The sequence below is a fragment of the Pyxicephalus adspersus genome, chromosome 4 (assembly GCF_032062135.1).
Source record: "Pyxicephalus adspersus chromosome 4, UCB_Pads_2.0, whole genome shotgun sequence".
NCBI classification, from domain to species: Eukaryota; Metazoa; Chordata; class Amphibia; order Anura; family Pyxicephalidae; genus Pyxicephalus; species Pyxicephalus adspersus.
In genome coordinates this window covers 82,216,213-82,234,853 of record NC_092861.1, presented here as the reverse complement: position 1 = coordinate 82,234,853, position 18,641 = coordinate 82,216,213, and the positions used below count along the sequence as shown (strand labels likewise).

At 37.9% G+C, this 18,641-nt stretch overlaps 1 protein-coding gene and 1 long non-coding RNA gene across 2 annotated transcripts; one reads left to right on the top strand and one right to left on the bottom strand.

The window, feature by feature from the left end:
• Positions 1–2,896: 2,896 nt before the first annotated feature.
• Positions 2,897–12,010, bottom strand: CALHM4 (calcium homeostasis modulator family member 4). The gene is made up of 2 exons (XM_072408791.1): positions 11,400–12,010; positions 2,897–4,361 (listed from the first exon to the last, which is right to left on the bottom strand). Exons 1-2 carry the CDS (start codon positions 11,958–11,960, stop codon positions 3,924–3,926), a joined length of 999 nt encoding a protein of 332 aa, XP_072264892.1. The 5' UTR covers positions 11,961–12,010; the 3' UTR covers positions 2,897–3,923.
• On the top strand, positions 4,014–6,953 carry LOC140328890 (uncharacterized). The gene is made up of 2 exons (XR_011920363.1): positions 4,014–4,153; positions 4,959–6,953. It is a non-coding gene; the product is annotated as an uncharacterized lncRNA (long non-coding RNA).
• Positions 12,011–18,641: the final 6,631 nt, after the last annotated feature.

Below are 18,641 nucleotides of genomic sequence, written 5' to 3'. Positions count from 1 at the left end.
AGGGGTACAGGAGGGGGCAGGTGATGGAGTATTGTATGGTAATATGGGGGTACAGGAGGAGAGGCCGGTGTTGGGGTGCACTCCTATTGTATGGTAATATGGGGGTACAGGAGGGGCTGAGACAAGTGATGGGGTGCACTCCTATTGTTGTTAAGTAATATAGGGGTACAGGAGGGGGCAGGTGATGGGGTATTGTATGGTAATATGGGGGTACAGGAGGAGAGGCCGGTGTTGGGGTGCACTCCTATTGTATGGTAATATGGGGGTACAGGAGGAGAGTCCTGTGATGGGGTGCACTCCTATTGTTAGGAGGTAATATAGGGGTACAGGAGGGGGCAGGTGATGGGGTATTGTATGGTAATATGGGGGTACAGGAAAGGGGGGGGGACAGGTGATGGGGTGCACTCCTATTGTTGGTAAGTAATATGGGGATACAGTACTCCTGTACTGCTCTCTATCAGAGCAATATTATAATATGTGCTCTCCACTGGAGTAGTATAAACATCACACCTCTCTATCAGAGCAGTATGCAGCATGATCATCTGTCCTCTCTATCAGAGAGATATTCATCTTCCCAGTAGATTTTTTGGCACACTTGACTGCTAAACAACAAGGGAACAAGATAGAGGGGATGAGGGGGAAAATAGGGGAATAGGATGGAAGTCTGCTGTGCATTATTTTAGATATATGCATATGTAGTCCATAGTCTTCATGGTTCGTTTTCTTTTAGAAAAAACAGGCATCAGTGTTTTTTCATTAAAAATACCGTGTTTCCCCGAAAATAAGACCTACCCCGAAAATAAGACCTAGAGAAAAAAAAAAATACTCACCGAGCGGGAGACAGCGGGCGTACACACTCCGGAGCCGCACAAGCCGATGCTTGCCTTGTAGTTCCGGCTCCTGTCACAGGCGGAGTGATATTACATGCACTTCGCCTGTCAGAAGCCAGGAACTCGGCTCGCGTCTTCTGATAAGGTAAGTTTTTTTTTTTTATTTTAACCAGCACAATTACGGTATAAAAAATTAAAATTAAAATGTGAGCAATCATTGCCCCAGCCACATTTTGTGCTGATTTTAGGTTTGTAAGGACAAGCTGGCTGATTTAATACAGTAACTGTGCAAGAAGAGAAATGCTGAATTCAGTAACCAATACAGGTAGCAATGAATCAATGAAGAGTTAAATTTACAATTGGGTCACCATATAAAACTCTCAAATGTACATTGTTCCACATGAATATGGTAAGTGTTTTTTTTCATTAAAAAAGTATATAAGACCTACCCTGAAAATAAGACCTAGTGTGTTTTTGGAAGCCCAAAAAAATATAAGACAGTGTCTTATTTTCGGGGAAACACGGTAGGTGTATCTGCTTTTACAATAATATGACTGAGAGGAATAGGATCAGGAAAAGCAATGGCTTTTGGGGCACTGTCCTTATAAAGTGAACATTGGCTTAATTATGCTTTAGGCAACATACCTCATAAGAAGACACAGTGATAGTTACCAATTAATGTTCTGATCAATCTTCCAAGCCTGATTCAAATACTTGTACAACACACAAAAAATATATTCAGTGGGACCTTTAGGGCAATCATCATCTAGACACAGAAACCAATTACTTGAGGTCCCATGCATATAGTCTCTCTTTGTATCCGAAGATACTTTGGAATGATTGAACTTATTTGAGGATTATTTGTTTCCTGAAAATGCCTAACGAGTGGCTACTAATATTAAGGATTTATATCTAAACATCCCCATCAGAAAGGTATTAAGGTGGTTGGGACATTCTTGCTGGAAAAGGGTAAATTCATGTGCCAGGTAATAACCTATTTCCTGACTTGTTGAAGTATATCCTTGCATTAATATAGGATGAACTTACCTCAGGATACAGGGGGTTGCAATCGGGCATGGGGCCCCATGTTCGTAACATTATCATTATGTGACAATATCATAGAATCATAGAATATCAAGAACTACCAGACAACAGTATTAAGTATTTATTTAGGAACTATACTTTTTGGTCATGTGCTAGATGTTGTATCACTCATGGTTTATCCTATTGGGATTAATAGACACCCCTTTTCATCTGCTACTTTATTGTTATACTAAAATACCAGCAGTGTTCTGGTAAGTACCAATGCCACCTTCTAACCTCTGCGCCATCTGTGTTCCAGTTTGTATATGAATTTTGCATATTGTATTTTTATACATTTTAAAGTAAACTGCTATGTTTTCTTTTACAGCACGCTATCTTTGTATGTACCACAATACATCTGGGAAAGCATATCATAGGGATTCTGAGAAAAAGTTTGGGATGAGATAGAAATGGAAATTTTGGAGACATTGTAAATGATATAATGTGCAGTTCAGTGTTGGTTGCTCGATAACACAGCAATCTCCGTTTCCCCTGCGGTTGCCGGGACTGAATGAATTACCATGTGAGTTATGTCACCCAGCCCGGTCAATCAGGATGGCCAATGATAGCTAGGAGAAGAAAGAAGATGGTGGTGTCCTGCAACAGAATGGGGACAGGTGAGTATAACGGGGCTTAGTCCTGATTTAATATATATGTTTTTTGTAGAATCAATTATTTAGGGACATGGCATCTGTAAATTAGATGTGGTGCCATTCCCATATTTATTATTAAAAGTTTTAAAGTAGCTGTAATGTGAAAATAAGAACAATCACCATGTTGTTTCTTAAAGTATAAAGAACACTGGTGGGCAGAGAAAAAAATTGTAGACCTAGACCTACTGGGCACCCCAATAAAATGAAAAATAAAGCTTTATTTCAGGGGTGTTACTATTTTTTTAACTGTAAATGATACAATATGAAGGAAATGTGTGCCTAAAAACAGTAAAACAATATCTTCTTAAACAAAAATAAAAAAAATCCATCAATAACAAAAGGTATTGCTTTTATTGTAACTGTATAATTGTTTACGCTCAATAAAAGGGTATTTACTATAAAACAAACACTTTATAAAGTACCATGCTGCTGTATAAAGTAATGAGATACAATGAGAATAAAAGACTACCTGTAGCACTCAAAAATGTGAAAAATATTCTAACCTTAAATGTCTTTAATAGAATAAAAATATATACAACTTTGCTTTAGAATCTTAGGGCTATATTTATAAAACAGGGAATATGACATTCCTTTGTGTCAATTGTTTCAATGGCAGTAAATGATTCCTACCAAAGAAAGTCAGATTCCGTTTTATATATAAAGCCCTAAAAAGTGGTACATCCCCTATTATCTTTTCAGCTTTTATGATATCTTTCTAAAAAATACTTTTTCATATTTAGGAGCTGACATTTTTTTAAAAACTTTTGTTCAGACCACCAAAAGTTATATTTCCATTGTGAAAATGAATCACTGCTGTAATACATACTGAGTATGAGCTCAGTTACTACCAAGCTTTACGCTGGTCAGGGTGCTCAATTCATTTGGCCCTTTGTAATAGACATGGCAAAACTGATTTGAATATGTAGGGAAATTTATAGATATTTTCGAATTCTCCCCTTTTCAGCTGCACACCTACATGTCTGCAGCTTCGGTTAGCCAGAAGGAGTGAAGAAAGAAGGACCATGTGAGTTCTGAGCTGCTCCGCATAGAGCTTACACAGGCCAGTGGGCTCTGTCAGCATCATGTGATAGTATGTGTGCTTGGTGATTGGCACAGAGCTATCAAATACAATGAGTCACATGTTCCACAATATGTGGAAGTATCAGGTTAATTTCTACTAATGGCTAAACAGAACAGCAGGCAAGTTAAGTAAAATTAGTCTGTGCTGGGGAAAAGGAGGAATTAAAGCAAACCTGTTTTTTTTCCACTGCTGGGTGGTTTAAATCCTCACCATCTACCAAAAACTGTAATTCTGGGTGGACTGACAGGACTGACTGGAGACACGTAAATTAAAAGTTTATAGAGTTTTAGGTATAGGGGGGGCTGGATCTGCAGGTGTCTCAGCAGGGACTTGTTCTACATCCAAAGAAATAATTTTTCCATCTTCCATATCTTCATCTGCCCATGCATGAAGGAGACTGTAATGGCAGTAATCGTGATTGACTTCTTTAAGAAGATCAAGTCCAGAAATCGCTCTCCAATCGAGGCGTGACGGGATGCGGATTTCAGAGACCTTTTTACTCCCAGGTGAAAAGCCAAAAAACTTTTTGATGTTTTCCAGAGCAAAAATCTTTGAATGCTGATCCAATGCTTGCTCAAATAGAGTCTGCTCGTTATTAACGTAGCTTGTCCAGTACCTCAGATGAAGGTAGGTGAGTGGTGAACAGCACCTTGCTATAGACAGGATTATGAAGAAAAAGAGTGCTACAGATGCCACCAAAAGCCATCCACTAACCTGAAAGAAATGATAATGGAGGATAGGTAAAATTTATAGTTTTACAGACTACCATATAATAATGGTTTTAACTTATAACCTTTGCACAAACACATTTAATGTAAATTTCCCCAATCTCAAGTCAAGTAACAGAAGAAAACTGAAAGCTTCAGAAAATATGTTTAATTTTCATTTTCTCCCTTATCATGTCTGAGTTCAGTGTCTCTGCCCTTACTCTTTGACCACTGTATTCCAATATTAGAAAAGGTCAGGGGAGGAAAGTGACATTATTTGAAAGGAGTGTTTCTTATTCCTGATTCTCTATAAGTCATTATGTGATAGTTAAAGTGTAACTAAACCCTTGTCCTTGTTCCATAGCAGAACTCTACCATCTTCTTCTCTCTGCCTGTCCTAATTGCTTAAGATTTCATTTAGTCCCACCAACTGCAGGGGCAAGCCAGAATTGCCGGGTATCCTGGCAACCAATGCCGATATGGGCATACAGAAGTCCTATTCTACGCTGATATTAGAATAGGCCAGGAAAGAAAAACGACTTTAAATATTGGACACCCTGAGCACAGCTCACCCAGTACATTACCTATGTTTGTTTTTTTTCAGTAATCTTCACTGTGCAACGCTACCCTCAGTATACAACCTTACTTTGGAAACTGCCCTGCACTTCATCCTGTGCATTCTTTCCTGTTGGGACCATACTCATGGAGGCCTCCAGTAGTTCTGCCAAATGTGGCTTCATCAATGAATTCGGGTTGCAGAACACATGCAGAGGATCAAAATGACCCAGTGATGAACTTTTTCAGAGGCAGAGGAATGTGGGGGAGCGGGGGGGCTTAAAGAGCAACTTGTACCAAAGGTACCTTTAATCTTAGCCAATGCTAGATTAAAACAAAATGAAATGTGAAGATCCACAAGCCACACCTCAGCTTTCTTTTGAAATGTCTATAATAGTTTATAATGACTTACATAAAGGCTTTGTACTGCATGTGCAAGGTGTAAAGTACATCTGGTGATCAGTCAATACTTTATTGTATTTCTAGCAGAGATCCCCTTCATTAGCTTGTGGCTCACATCTATGAAGTGTGGTATTAGAAAAAAAGCACATGTGGCATTTTGGTACCTGTATATGCTTTCAGTATCAAATGATTTGCCATAAAGCACTTTTCAAACATGAGATCCCAAAATGTTTGATAGCTGAGAACCCTAAGGGTTTTTTTTTAACAAAAGTTAATGTACCTGTGCTTCGTGTCCTGGCAGGAGGATAGTAACTAAATACTATGAAGACACATAGGTTGCTGACTTTTTACTAGGTGGGTGCAACTGCTTCCAATAGAAATATGTGAAATAGAAAGGTTGGGAACAAAGTCTAATTAAGCAGAACTACAAAAAAAACATGATAAATTAGTCTAAAAAAAAAAAAAAAAATCACCAACCTAAATGATAAAAAAAACGACGTACCAATTTATGCCACTGTAAATGTTTCCTGACATTGATATCCTTAAAGATTACTTATGAAACTATTACCATCAATATTCGAACTGCTGGGAATGACGAAATCCATTAGGTTATCCATTTTGTTAAAAAGGTCTTGACATATTTCCATCTCTTCAGGATTTTTTACCCAATCAATATCTATAAATTTTAACCTAATAGGGTCACACTTGTTGAAAATTTTAAAATGCAATAATAAGATTTCATTCTTTACCATAAGAATGTTATGTAAAACTAGTGGATGTAAAATAAAGGGTTCTCTTATGCCGTATTCCCCAATAAAACTAATCCAAAGCAGCTTGATAAAAATATTGTCAGTGACACTATTATTTATCTAAATGTCAATAAATTGTGCCAACACAAAACAATAAGTGAAGATTTTGTCAAGAGAACAAATGTACACTCATCAGGTCCACTAAATCATATAGAATATTAGAAGGTCAGTAAGATCTTGGGTGATTGTAGATGTTGGGAGGCCACAAAGTTTCCTTTTAGGCGCTTGCCGCACTATTGCTTCTATATCCACATAATTAAAGTAGATTCTATATAGGGATCCAAACATAAAGCTAAAATACTGGATCCAGGAATTTACATTGAAATAATTTGGTGAAATAAGGATGAGGAATAACAAAGGTATACATTATTGAATTAATGCTAAACCTGTTAGGAAACAGACTCATTTACATCATACACTAATGGCTAAACCTTCCAAATAAGACATTTTACTTCATATGCAACTAATACCTCTTGTATTTGGACTGTCCCTGCAAATATATCATAAGAAAACTACTAGATCTTTAAAAGTAGGACTTTGTAAACATATGTAATATATGCAAAGGAATAAAAATTGATAATTTTTTAGTGCAGGTAAAATAATTTAATGTTAGTTATATTTATTTCTGTAAGGAATCTCTGATAATAATTTAGGATAATATGATGCCTATTCTATATGTTACATTGGTGAATCTTTTTTTTTTGTAATTGACATATGTAAACCCTAATAATAACTCTAATTCTAATGAATTATACTTTTGTGTAAATTACTTCATACAATTATTAGTATTCTAGGTGGAATAAAAAGGCTTTCATGCAAAATGTTACACACAAGCCACCTCAATCAATTTTTTAGATGATGTCAACCATTACATTGTCTTTTATACAAAATAATATTCAATTAGGTAATGTCAATAACTAAACTCTAAAGCCCTGATTAAGACCACTGATGAAGTGCATAGGGCGGGATATGATTCTGCATAGCATTCACTGGAACATGTTTCTAGCTGTACCTGATGTTTTCTTTTAAATAGACTAAAGTATCCTTTCAGAGGTCTCAGATAGGGCCGTACATTTTCATCTCTATCTTATATATTTATTCTGATTTTATTTCAAGTTTGATACACTGAAATGTACAAAAATATGAAAACCAGATTCACAGTTGCCCCGACATGGAGTGACATTTACCAGCTGAGAGCTGGATGATGGTTACAGTGCTAAATAGTTTATAGCTAGTAATAAGTTTGTTCCATCTAATATTTTTTTTCACCACACAAAATCCATTAGTTCCGTCTTTGTAATGGATCTTAACCACCATTGATTAAAAACAACCCTGAAGATCACATGCCTTTTACTACAAAATATAAATACCAGGCATTAGTGTCACACACTACTTTGATCTCATGTCTGTTAGAAGCTTCCTCCTTATAACTGGTTAGGTAAGGAAGTGTTGTCCAGCTGCTGTTCTATCCCCCAAAATAAGGTGGTTCCATGCCCTAGGCATTTAGGATGTTACTGCTAATTCTAAACAAAAATTATTGTATGGCCTTAGAGCACAGACCACCATACCTCTGGATCTACTGATTGTTTTAACAAGTAGTTTTCATGGAAGGCAGCTGCTGTTGTTGCATCTTTTAATCATAGGCTCAGTATGAATTTTCCAGATGTAAACAAGTTTAGATACGAGTGTTGTAGGAGAGTGCCAATTATAAACAAAGTGTTTTTGTTGAAAAAGGAAGATTTCGGTTATCTGCAAATGATAAAAGTGCTTACACTAAAAATAATGACGTGCAAAAAAGTAGCGTCAATCATTCCTTTGTGTATTTTTTAGTTTGTCTAGTGATCCTTCCATATTCTGTATTACCTGTTCTAGAATAATATCAATCTCTAAGCAGAAGTAGTTTTTTTTGTCCTTTGGGGACTCCAAGCGAACATTCCAATGCAGGTTTTCTAAAAAGTACAACTTGGATTCCATAATGAGTACAAGGCATCATCAAACCTGTGCACTTGAGCAAATGCTGAAAGCAAATGTGCCTGAGAATTGAGGTGAAATGGCAAAAAGGGAAGACAAAACACAATACACACATCTACCAGGGACATGATCTACTAGGCTAGGGAATGTTATTGGGAGGTATAACTTTCACCTTACATAAAAAGTAACAATTCTGATCTGAGACTTTCACAAATAAGTTTAGAACACGTGAAAAAAATAAAATTATTACCCCCCTCAAAAAAACTAAAAATTGTTTACCTATAAGGATCATGTGTTGCATTTTCAGCTTGAACCAATTATGTAGGTCATTTCTTGTTTATAACATATATTTCATTTCAATAAATTGGCAAACATTCTAGATACTGTACACACAAACAAGATTTTACAAGACTGGTAAACCTGAAAATCAGCTCTAAGTGACATGAACAGACAATGGGTGCGCATTAGTCATTCTTCATATACACCGTCTGCTGTCCCAGTCTTTACTGCCTACAAATGACAGCCATTACAGTGTTATGAGATTTATATGTCATTAAAGGTTTATATGAGAGATCAAAAACATCTTTTAAGAAACTGTTAACCTTCATTAACTGCTGTCCTTTGTTTTATTAGTCATTGTGACATTAATGAAAGTCCAGCCTAATACATGACATAAGCCATGTGTATTTGTATGATGTGTGATTGTATGTGTACGATCTGTAATGTGCTGACTTGTTCATACATACAATATGCTGAGAATGCCAAAGACTACATTTTAAAGGTTAGTATTTCCCACTGCTTTCTGATTTTTTCAGTGAATCTGTCTGCCACCCATAGCCATAATGTTTCATTCCTCAGATGCAGTAAACGAGTCTCTGTTTAGTTTTTAAAGCACTAACATACCATGCAGTGCTGCAAAAATAAATAAGATGACAAAGCTATATACATAACAAGTACAAACTAGGACAGAGGAGGAGAAGTCCCTTGAGCTTGCTATCTAAAAATATGGATTAGATAATCCATAAGGATTGTTGCTGGAAATGATCATCTGATTGTATACAAAGGGGAAGAGGGAGGACAAAGTATTAGCACCCCAAAGTGCTCTCCTTTATAGCTCAGTGCTTGTTCCTGATCTATCAGCTGTGGTTGAATGGTGAACAACATCAGGGACCAATGATGTGCAATCATCAGATTGTTCCCCAAGATGAGCAGGACCATTTTACTTGGGTGGCTATTATCTTACATGTGTACACAGCTTAAAACAGAACTAAATTGAAAATAAAAAAAATTACACTTACATTTATCCCGCAGATTCCTCAACGGCGATGGACCTTCCCTCGATTCGGTCCAGCGTCGTCCTAGAATGGAGGAAGTGAGGGGGCCGCCATTGTCTGCCTTCGTCCTACATCACCCAATCTCGCACTGCACAAGTGGTAAATCGGGTGACGTAGCCCGCTGTGAAGAGGAAAAAAAGAAAGCCAATCTCACTGTGCTTGTGTGAGATCAGCAAATGTTTCCCCGTAGTGGAAAAAATCCCCCTTCTGTACATGCCTGAGATCGAGCATGTACATAAGGAGCAGACAGAGCCACCGGGATGCGTGATAGGTATTCCGGGAGGCTCTGCGCTCCTGTTCAATCTTGATCACTGCGGCAATCAAAACTTAAAGAGGCGGTGCTGCACCTTTTTTAAAAAAATTAAAATAAAGGGTGGTGCACTAAAAAAAAATACAATTTTTCTTTACTAAATCTTTACTTTAAGAAAGTCCATCAAGTTCAACCACTGGGGAAATAAACATATCACAGATATAAAACCACGGGGTTGACAGTGTGATCTGCAAGAAGGCAAAAAATAAAACCCTGGTACAATTTGCTCCAACATAGGAAAAAGATCCCTCCTGATTCTAATGAATTCCAGTGAGTAGGGGCAGCCCTGGAGAAGTCTTGGAGCTTCACCTGAGAAAAGGTTATGAGTGAGGAAATCAGTAAGTCACTGTAACACAAAATAATCCAAAAGCAGAGGACAGAGATGGGAAGTTTGGTTTAAAGAACAACCAGTGGGTAAATATACAGCACTCTATGCAATCCTAGGAAGTGTGGCTGTTTGATGGTTTGGGTGCCTGTTAAACGGAATAATGTCCTAACATTTATTATGTAACCTCTGCATGGTGTCATAACTAAACATTTCTTCACCAGAAGTTGTCTGTCAATATCATTCCCAACCTCCATGCCATGCTGCTTTAGATGCTATTACAGATGAATACATCATCCCTACAAGCTCCCTTATATTACATGTACATGTGGGGATCGGCTATACACATATATGTATAAGACAATGTGTGTGCTCATGAACATACAAATGTGTTGTGCTTTGGAATATCGCACACACTGAAGTTGGATGCTCACTGTTCTGTGTGTATGTGGCAGTGTTCACACGGAGGGATGAATGGGTGAATAAAGATTTCCTTTCCCACCAAACTGCGGGACTGCGGGATATCAATCAGTCACATAGGAAAAAAAGGATTTCTACTTGTAATGTATTCACTATAATGTTTCAGGAATGTAACACAACCAGTGTAACCACACCTGTAAAGTAGATGTAACCCTGAATAGATGACATTTATGTTGCTGTGTATCAATAATTTTTTAGTTGTTGCATCTCATTGCTTGTAATCTTCTGCATATAGTTTGCAGCCACCAATGGACCACGTCTGCATGGAGTGTGTAGAAATGGACTCCATCCTATAGCCTGTGTTAACAATGGGAGACAGGGACATGGCATTGTCACCTGCACAGGTAGCTTTATGACATGATCACTAGGAATTATTTTAATAAAAGCCATATAATAATAAAAATAATATAAATGACATTTGAAATGATATTTTAATGATTAGGTATATTACGTGTAATATATTTCAGGTTTCCAGGCATTTCCCTGTGTCCCCATAGGGGGATTTGTTCTCTATAGGACTATAAAGGAAATAAAGAATCCTAAATTACCTGTGGGAATGTGGAATAGGATATAGATCTGCCTATGGGGACACTGTTTTGATCCCACACTGTGGATTGTTAGATGACTGGGGGGGGGGGCGACGTATGATTTTATACTTTTGGGAAATTGTCACCAAGAAAGGAAGAGAGGGCATACATTGGGCATAGACTGCAAAAGCTATTAGACAAACTAGAAAAAAAGTTTTCAACTTCAGAAATATTAGAGAAATGCTAATAAACAGCAAAGGCAGTGATTACAGAAAGTGAATGGGATGCAGGCCCTGGTTGCTATGGGTAACAGCACTGCTTGTACGGTATACCTGAGACTGGTACTTGAGGTCCAGCAGCACTTCGTCTCTGACTCTGGTGAAGTTGCTGAGCACCAGCTGTGAGCAGGGGAACTGTGCCAGGGTCCGGCTCCTCTGCTGGGCACTCATGTCTCTGAAGATGTCATAGCCATCAACCCGGGCATACTGGCTGGCAGCACAGGCATAGTACGAGCCGTTCAGCAGGGTCACCGCCAACCACGTGACTGGCGCTACCAGCGCTCTGCCCAGGATGTTGCCCAGCACGAAGCACAGCAGCTTGTACTTCATGAGCATGCTGGTGCGGCTCCTCTGCTGGATGGACACATCGTACGTCGTCCCCATGAACAGCCTCCATGTGTTATCATTAAACACAATGCCCACAATCAGCAGCAGCAAGGCGGGAACTCCCAGGAAAGCCAGCCCGTACTTCAAGTTGGCATCGGGGCTACACGGGCAGCTGAAGGCAAAGAAAGAGAACAGCTGCTGCCCCCCGACTGTCAGCAGAGCTACTATGGCATTGAAGATGATGGATTCCTTGCTTTTCAGGAAAGAAATGAGAGCAGCCACAGACATGTTTCCTCCTCAGCTCCCTGGTGTCCTCATCCAGGAGCACCGACACAGATGTTATGTGATCGGTGTGGGTGTGGCCAGACACACCTCCAAGCCACGCCCCCTACGTGCACCTACTATAAGAGGATGTCCATGTCAGTGGCCCTTCCTCAGGACACACAGCTGTCTTCCTGTATGACTTCTCACACTGAGCTTACCTCATAATTAGCTACTATTTAAAGCAGGCATGACAGTTTAGTAATTACCCTCCTTCCACAATTTCCACCACTGCCCCTTCATGTGTACTTAGCTTGGCATTTGCCATGTTTCTTCCTTGGTCACATGTCTGTGTTCTATCCAGGGACGTACATTTGCAGGGTGTAGTTCTTTGTATGTGCTCTATTTGTCATATACAGCAGTGCTCCCCAACCTTTCGCACGTCACAAACCACTAAATGCACAGACTCCAAACCGTGTGTCACTCAGAGGGGAAGAAACTTTCCCCGGAGTGACGTCATGATGCCAGAACCCACTTACTCTCCCATCACAGGTCTAGAGGGCTGCAGACCGGGGTTTAGGGACCCCTGATATACAGGGTACTTCCTCACTTCCACAGCAGCTAGTATTCAGCTATCCTCCATCCATTGCATGATGCTGCCACCTTCCTTCTTCTTTACTTCCCGAAGATGATCTTAAACCATCTTGATTGGCTGTGCTTGGATGACAAAACTCATTCCCGACACACACAAAGGAAGTCAGGATTGCTGGGTTTCCCTGACCAAGGCTGGGCTGTGCATGTCAAATATTGACAGCAGGGCGGCGATCAGGCAGGTAAGAACACTTAGTGCAGTAGGGACATCATATGTCCCGTTTTGCAACAACCACCTGCCTGAATCGCAAAAGTTCAAAGTGCAAATTTAGTTCCACTAAAGAAAAGCTCTCAACCCGGTTAGGTTGTGTATTGCCATCTGTGTTCCTGTTGATTTTTTCTATAATTGTTTTTTTATTCATTTTTTAAGAAAAACAGCTTGATGCCCCTTTATTATTCAAGATCAATCGTTATCCAGGCATAAAGCAAGTGTGGCTAGGAAAATGAGAGCACACATCCTAACCATACCAGGTCATATGCCTTCCATCAACAAAGGTGGAAGAGGATCCATGTTGAGGGACATGGATTTTCCTCAACATTCTGCCACAATTACCCTAAAATTGTGAGTTTTGTGTATCTTATTATTAAATTGGGACTTAACATATCTCTTACCAATAGTACCCATTACCTATTCCCAGAAAGAGTTACCGTATTTCCCCATGTATAAGACGCACTTTGTTTTCAAAAATGCGGCGTCTAAAAACAGGGTGAGTCTTATACAATGGTAGTAGATTTTTTTTACTTGCATTTCTCACTTTTTCTCGCTTGGAACCAATAGATGAAGTCCTCTGGGGACAATTTGACCTGAGCTGGAAGAGCGAAGAAACCATCTATAGGAGAAGTTTGTACCTGGGGGAAAAGATCCTAGGATAGTGTGAAGATTGAGATCGTTGTCATCTCATTTAGGAAGGGTGGCATTTCACATGCCATAGATGGAACTGAGGATGAGGCAATATATGAAGACAGTGATTCGTCATCAGACACAGATGAGGACAAGCTAAAGAACTAATGTATGGATCAGTTTTGACAGTCATGAGTTTTGACAGTCATGAGGAATTGTATGTATTCTATTATGAATAAATTGAGTTCAATAACTTTATGTAATAAAATAATTTTTTTTCCAAATTTCGGGTCTCAAAAGCAAGGTGCGTCATATACATGGGAGCGTCAATGGGAAATATGGTATTTTTGAATAATGACTACACTCACACACATTGGACCTGATTTATGAAAGCTGGAGTGGATAGAATATCATTGGAAAACCTAGGCTATTCAGCAAACCTGGAATGGATCTGATCCAGCATTTAAAACATTTGCCAAATAACAGCAAATGATTTAGAGTACTCCATTTCAGGTTTGCTGGATCACCCGGGGTCTCCCATGATAGTCTATCCTTTCCAGTCTCGGAGAGCTTTAATAAATCAAGGGCATTGTGATAAAGTCTAAATGAAATAAAATCACAGCACATCCCATCCCAATCCTTTTTCCCTGGAAGCAATCCAAGGGTCAGTAATGTAATTCCCAGTCATTCACAAGGAACAATGAATGATGAAGTTCACACAAAAAAATGATAGATCTCCAACACCTCAGAGCCAGGAATCCCTGTGCTATTTCTGCACAGTCCATGGATTCTCTCACTGTATAAGATGATGCCAAGGTCCTACCTCCATATTTATCAAAATTAACCTTTGGGTCGGGGAGGGGGTCCATTGCAAGAGTCAATGTTTGTTTTACCCGGTGTTCAGCTTTTAGCTTTAAGCAGATCAAAAGGATATGTGGAATCTGATCAGCAATTCCACCCAACCATTTACAAGCAATAGTAAGTATACCGTCCTTACCAAAGATATTTTTAAAAATTCTACATTTCAGCATTCATTCACTTGCCCTTGGGATTACAATAACGTATCAGGAAACAATGAGAGGTAATTTAGCTGTTCTTTTTTTTCCATTTGCACAAATGGAATAGCCACATTATTTAATCTGAGTCAGGTTATTGTGCTTTCAAACGGTCCTGCTGGCAATCAATCTGCTTTCCGCTGCTAAATGTGTGCATATTGTGGGAGGAGTAGGCAAGAGTACAGAGAAATAAGAGATCAATGTAATGAACAACAAACAAGCAAAGGATACAGACAAACAAAGTACCACTGGGACAAGCTGGGATATCATTAGTGATTTGCAGTTTGCCGTACCGCTGACATGGCAAGGTCAACAAACAGAAAACAAGAAATCTTCAAAATTGTAAGTTCATATATTGATGAGTTTTAATACCATATTCTCCAATTATTTAAATATGTGAAATATAACATTGGCCTGTGTTGCAAAGTCCAGAAATACCCTTAGGATTATGGTATGATACCAAGGACATACTACTTATAAATCCACTCTCTCTTCTATATTATGATGATGATTCTTTATCATCATCATCATAGGAAGTATTCATTTGACAGTCCATTTGTTTTAATAGGAAGAATATTTAAGATTCTGCCAAGTTATTGTAGAGAAATTGATTTGCTATAATGGAGAATGACATTTAAGCTGCACTGAATATCCAAATATTATTTAATAATTAATACAAGTAGTCCTGATGAACATTTTATTGTCTAATATTAGTTACCTGTAAATAATTTGGCTATTTATGTAGTAAAATGTGATTTTTTTAGAAACATGCCATGATCTACTTGTGTATTTTTCTGTGCATACATGTACACATGAATGTGACAAATTACCTGGATCTTTTTTTAAATCACTGCTGTCTTATATAATGCACATCATCAATTTGGCAATGTTTTAAGGAAATACTGTGATAGATTTTATGTTTGAAAGCTAAATAAGTATTCTTTCTTTTCATGTTACCTGCAGTATTACATTGCAGGGTTCTGTATGTATGGTTTCATGTATGCAAATATACACAGGATGGCTAATCTAAGCAAGTAGATCACCACTGCTACATGCAAGATTTAAACATAAGACCAGCAATGCGATTTAAAGATATTCATAAACTTTAATTTATTTCTTGAGTGTTTTATTTACCTAAAGAAATCAAGAAAACTAGCGAATACAACTTTCACTTTATTGTTGATGTTGCTAGCCACTAAGAACTGTACTGGACCTGCTCAAGATTTGCTATGTATAAAGTCATCAGATGAAGCACATAATTTGGTGTTTGGCATTAACAAATCTTCAGTGGGTCAGGTGTATTCCTTATATCATATCACTCCTAATACAGTAATACTAATACAAGGAGTATAGAGAGAAAGCAATCATATATATATATATATATATATATATATATGATTTAAAATATATTTTTTTCAATTCCACTTGTGCTTTGCCCATGCAATTTTAATGCCCCAGCAAAGGTATAATTAATTAATTAGAAGAAAGTCTAGAAAAAAATGTAAAATCCATTAGTGACCTTGATTAACATGACTATTGTTTTATGGATAGTTTTTCAATTCTTATTTTTTTTATTATTATTTTTCTTATTTAGTATACCTATTTATACTTTTTAGTATATATATATATGTATATATATATGTGTGTATTAGACAAATACAGTATTAAAAAGAAGCACACAACTATTCTCTGGCTGTAATAGCTATATTGGTGCAATGGCATCTATAGGGTGGTCAGTAGGCCACCCTATAGATGCCATTGCACCAATATAGCTATACAGGCCACATGCCTGTATAGTGCAGTCATAACTGGCATAGAGAACACATAATCAGTGCTAAGGAGCAGTTTAGTCTTACAGCACATTGTCAGAAGCTAGTTGTCATGTTACATTACAATTACATTACATACAGTACCCTCAACATGGGCATTCTTTCATTCACAAATTGTGAGAGGGTGAGGGTTCATATTTCAGCTGTGATTTTATATGCATGTTTTACAATGCAAATATGCAATGTATTTAATATATACTTTGTGAAACATTCTCAAATCAAAAAAAGTACTGAAAATGCACGCCCTTCTTCCTAATTCCATTTATTAAATGCGTGTAAAGGCTGACAGAATTTTAAAGGTACCCTAAAATGATTGAAACAATACATAAACTGTGCTAAATAGCTATTACAATCACATTTCTATAGGTAACACTATGACTTCAAAGTTTCAATGAATATGGATATCAGAATGCAGTAATACACTGTAATCCACTGGAAACCTCAGTTTGTTGATTAAGTTGACTTTCTTGACAAAAGGAAAAAGGAAGAAGGGAAGAAAAAGCGGCTTTTTATGGCAAAAGGTAGTTAGTATATTTAGGATTTAAGAAACAATAGTTAACAGTGCTGAACTTAACATAGTTCTCCTATGCTGCCTAAACTCAACACAGTCCTCCTATTCTAAACAGTTATAGAGTATAAAAAATGTGAAATCTTGTCTCGGTCTCGACGCGTTTCACCTAGAAGGCTTCCTCAGGGGATTTAGGAGACATGTGCTGGTTTAACAAGATTACATACAAAACTCACAATATACATATCTACATTGATTAAATAATAAAGTAAATTTTACTTACACAAACTAGGTTTGGCAACTATTTTTTCTTTATCATTAAGTGACCCTCCCTCTAGTTAACCAATAATCTCCACAGTTTTCTTGACATTGCAAGTTTTGTTAAAAGGGAAAGTTTCACATCTCAACGTGTTTTGTCAAATCTTCATCAGGAGAGTGAGAAGTATATCATGTAAGCTTTCCTCTCCACATCACCTTGTATCCGGCTCATGCTATGCAGGCATTAGGGATTCTGAACTGTAGCGTCTCCCTGCGGCACCACATAGTAAATGAATAGGGGAGTCAGTGAGTGGTACAAGTACAGCTGACTGATGCCAGCTGTGAAATGTACAGGTGCTGTTTCTTTAAGAGCTGCAGTGCAAGTGTTCAAACAGTTGGCAAGATACCTTGTGTTATCACACAATTTAGTGGCACGTATGAAATATATGTATTTTCCAGAATGATCAAGTACTGAATGGGCATTCAGTATTATTTATATATTTTGGACCTCCCACACTATTTCACAGGGAGCATTTATTTTTATACTTTGTGTACATGGCCTTTTAGAATATGGCCCTCTGTACCTAATTACTGCTTTTTCTTTAAATCATTTCTCTGGAGTTTTATATGATTCTTTGTGGCTGCCTTGGAAGATTTTCTTTTAAAAGGAGCGATACACACTGAAAAAAAAGTTTTCCATTTTTTGTGTAATCTGTATGTATTTGTATTAGAAGTATATGGAAGTGATAGGCTGTAGTTATATTAGCAATGTTGTGCATTTCTATGGGTGATTTCTTTCAGATTGCATGACATACGTCTTTCTCCCCTTATGAAAATCTGACAAAACGAGAGACTATCCGCTTTACTGAAACTTGTGATCTTATGTATGGAAAGTCAACCTAATCAGTAAAATAAGTTCCAGTTGCCAGTGTATCACCCTGTATTACTGTATTATGATATGTATAGTCATTGAAACTATGAAGTCATAGCGTTACCTATGGCAATGTGATTTTATTGGCTATTTAATAACGTTTTTATTGTTTTAATCACTTTACGGTACCTTTAAATTCTCATGAGCCTTGACAGGCATTGTTTTAGTTGTCCAGTTTATAAAGTATGTCCTATGGTTCTAAATCTGAAGGTCCTAATTGTATGGTATTGTTGGCAGGGGTCTTGGCGTTTAGGCAAAAAGGACTTGAAAGGCCAGAGCAAGTATAAAATGCAATGTGTACTGAGTGTGTAGGGGGGCCATGGTACAGAGTGCTAATTGTATTGAGGTGCATGATTCATACTGCTGAGTCTCATTGGATGGTGCATACTGTATGTGTATTGTGGGGAGTGTAGTGTTTGGGGTGCATGGTGTAATGTGGTGTAAAGTGTTAAGTGCAATGGAGTAGATGTTCATTGGACAGAGGAAATACTGCAGAGTCCAGGAAAATGGTGCAGAGTACTGATGTAATTGGGTGCGTGCAATGTGCTGAATGTAATACGGGTGTAGGACTAAGTTTGCTGAGAATACAACGCTGCATGCTGTATATATTAGGTGGTTTTTGAATGTAATCAGAT

What these genes read in the sequence shown, in the direction of transcription:
- CALHM4 (XM_072408791.1), bottom strand. Translation starts at nt 11,960, where the DNA reads ATGTCTGTGGCTGCTCTCATTTCTTTCCTGAAAAGCAAGGAATCCATC. An exon ending in ACCTCAAGTACCAGTCTCAG is followed by an intron (nt 4,362 to 11,399) that starts GTATACCGTACA and finishes CATTTCTTTCAG; the next exon opens with GTTAGTGGATGGCTTTTGGT.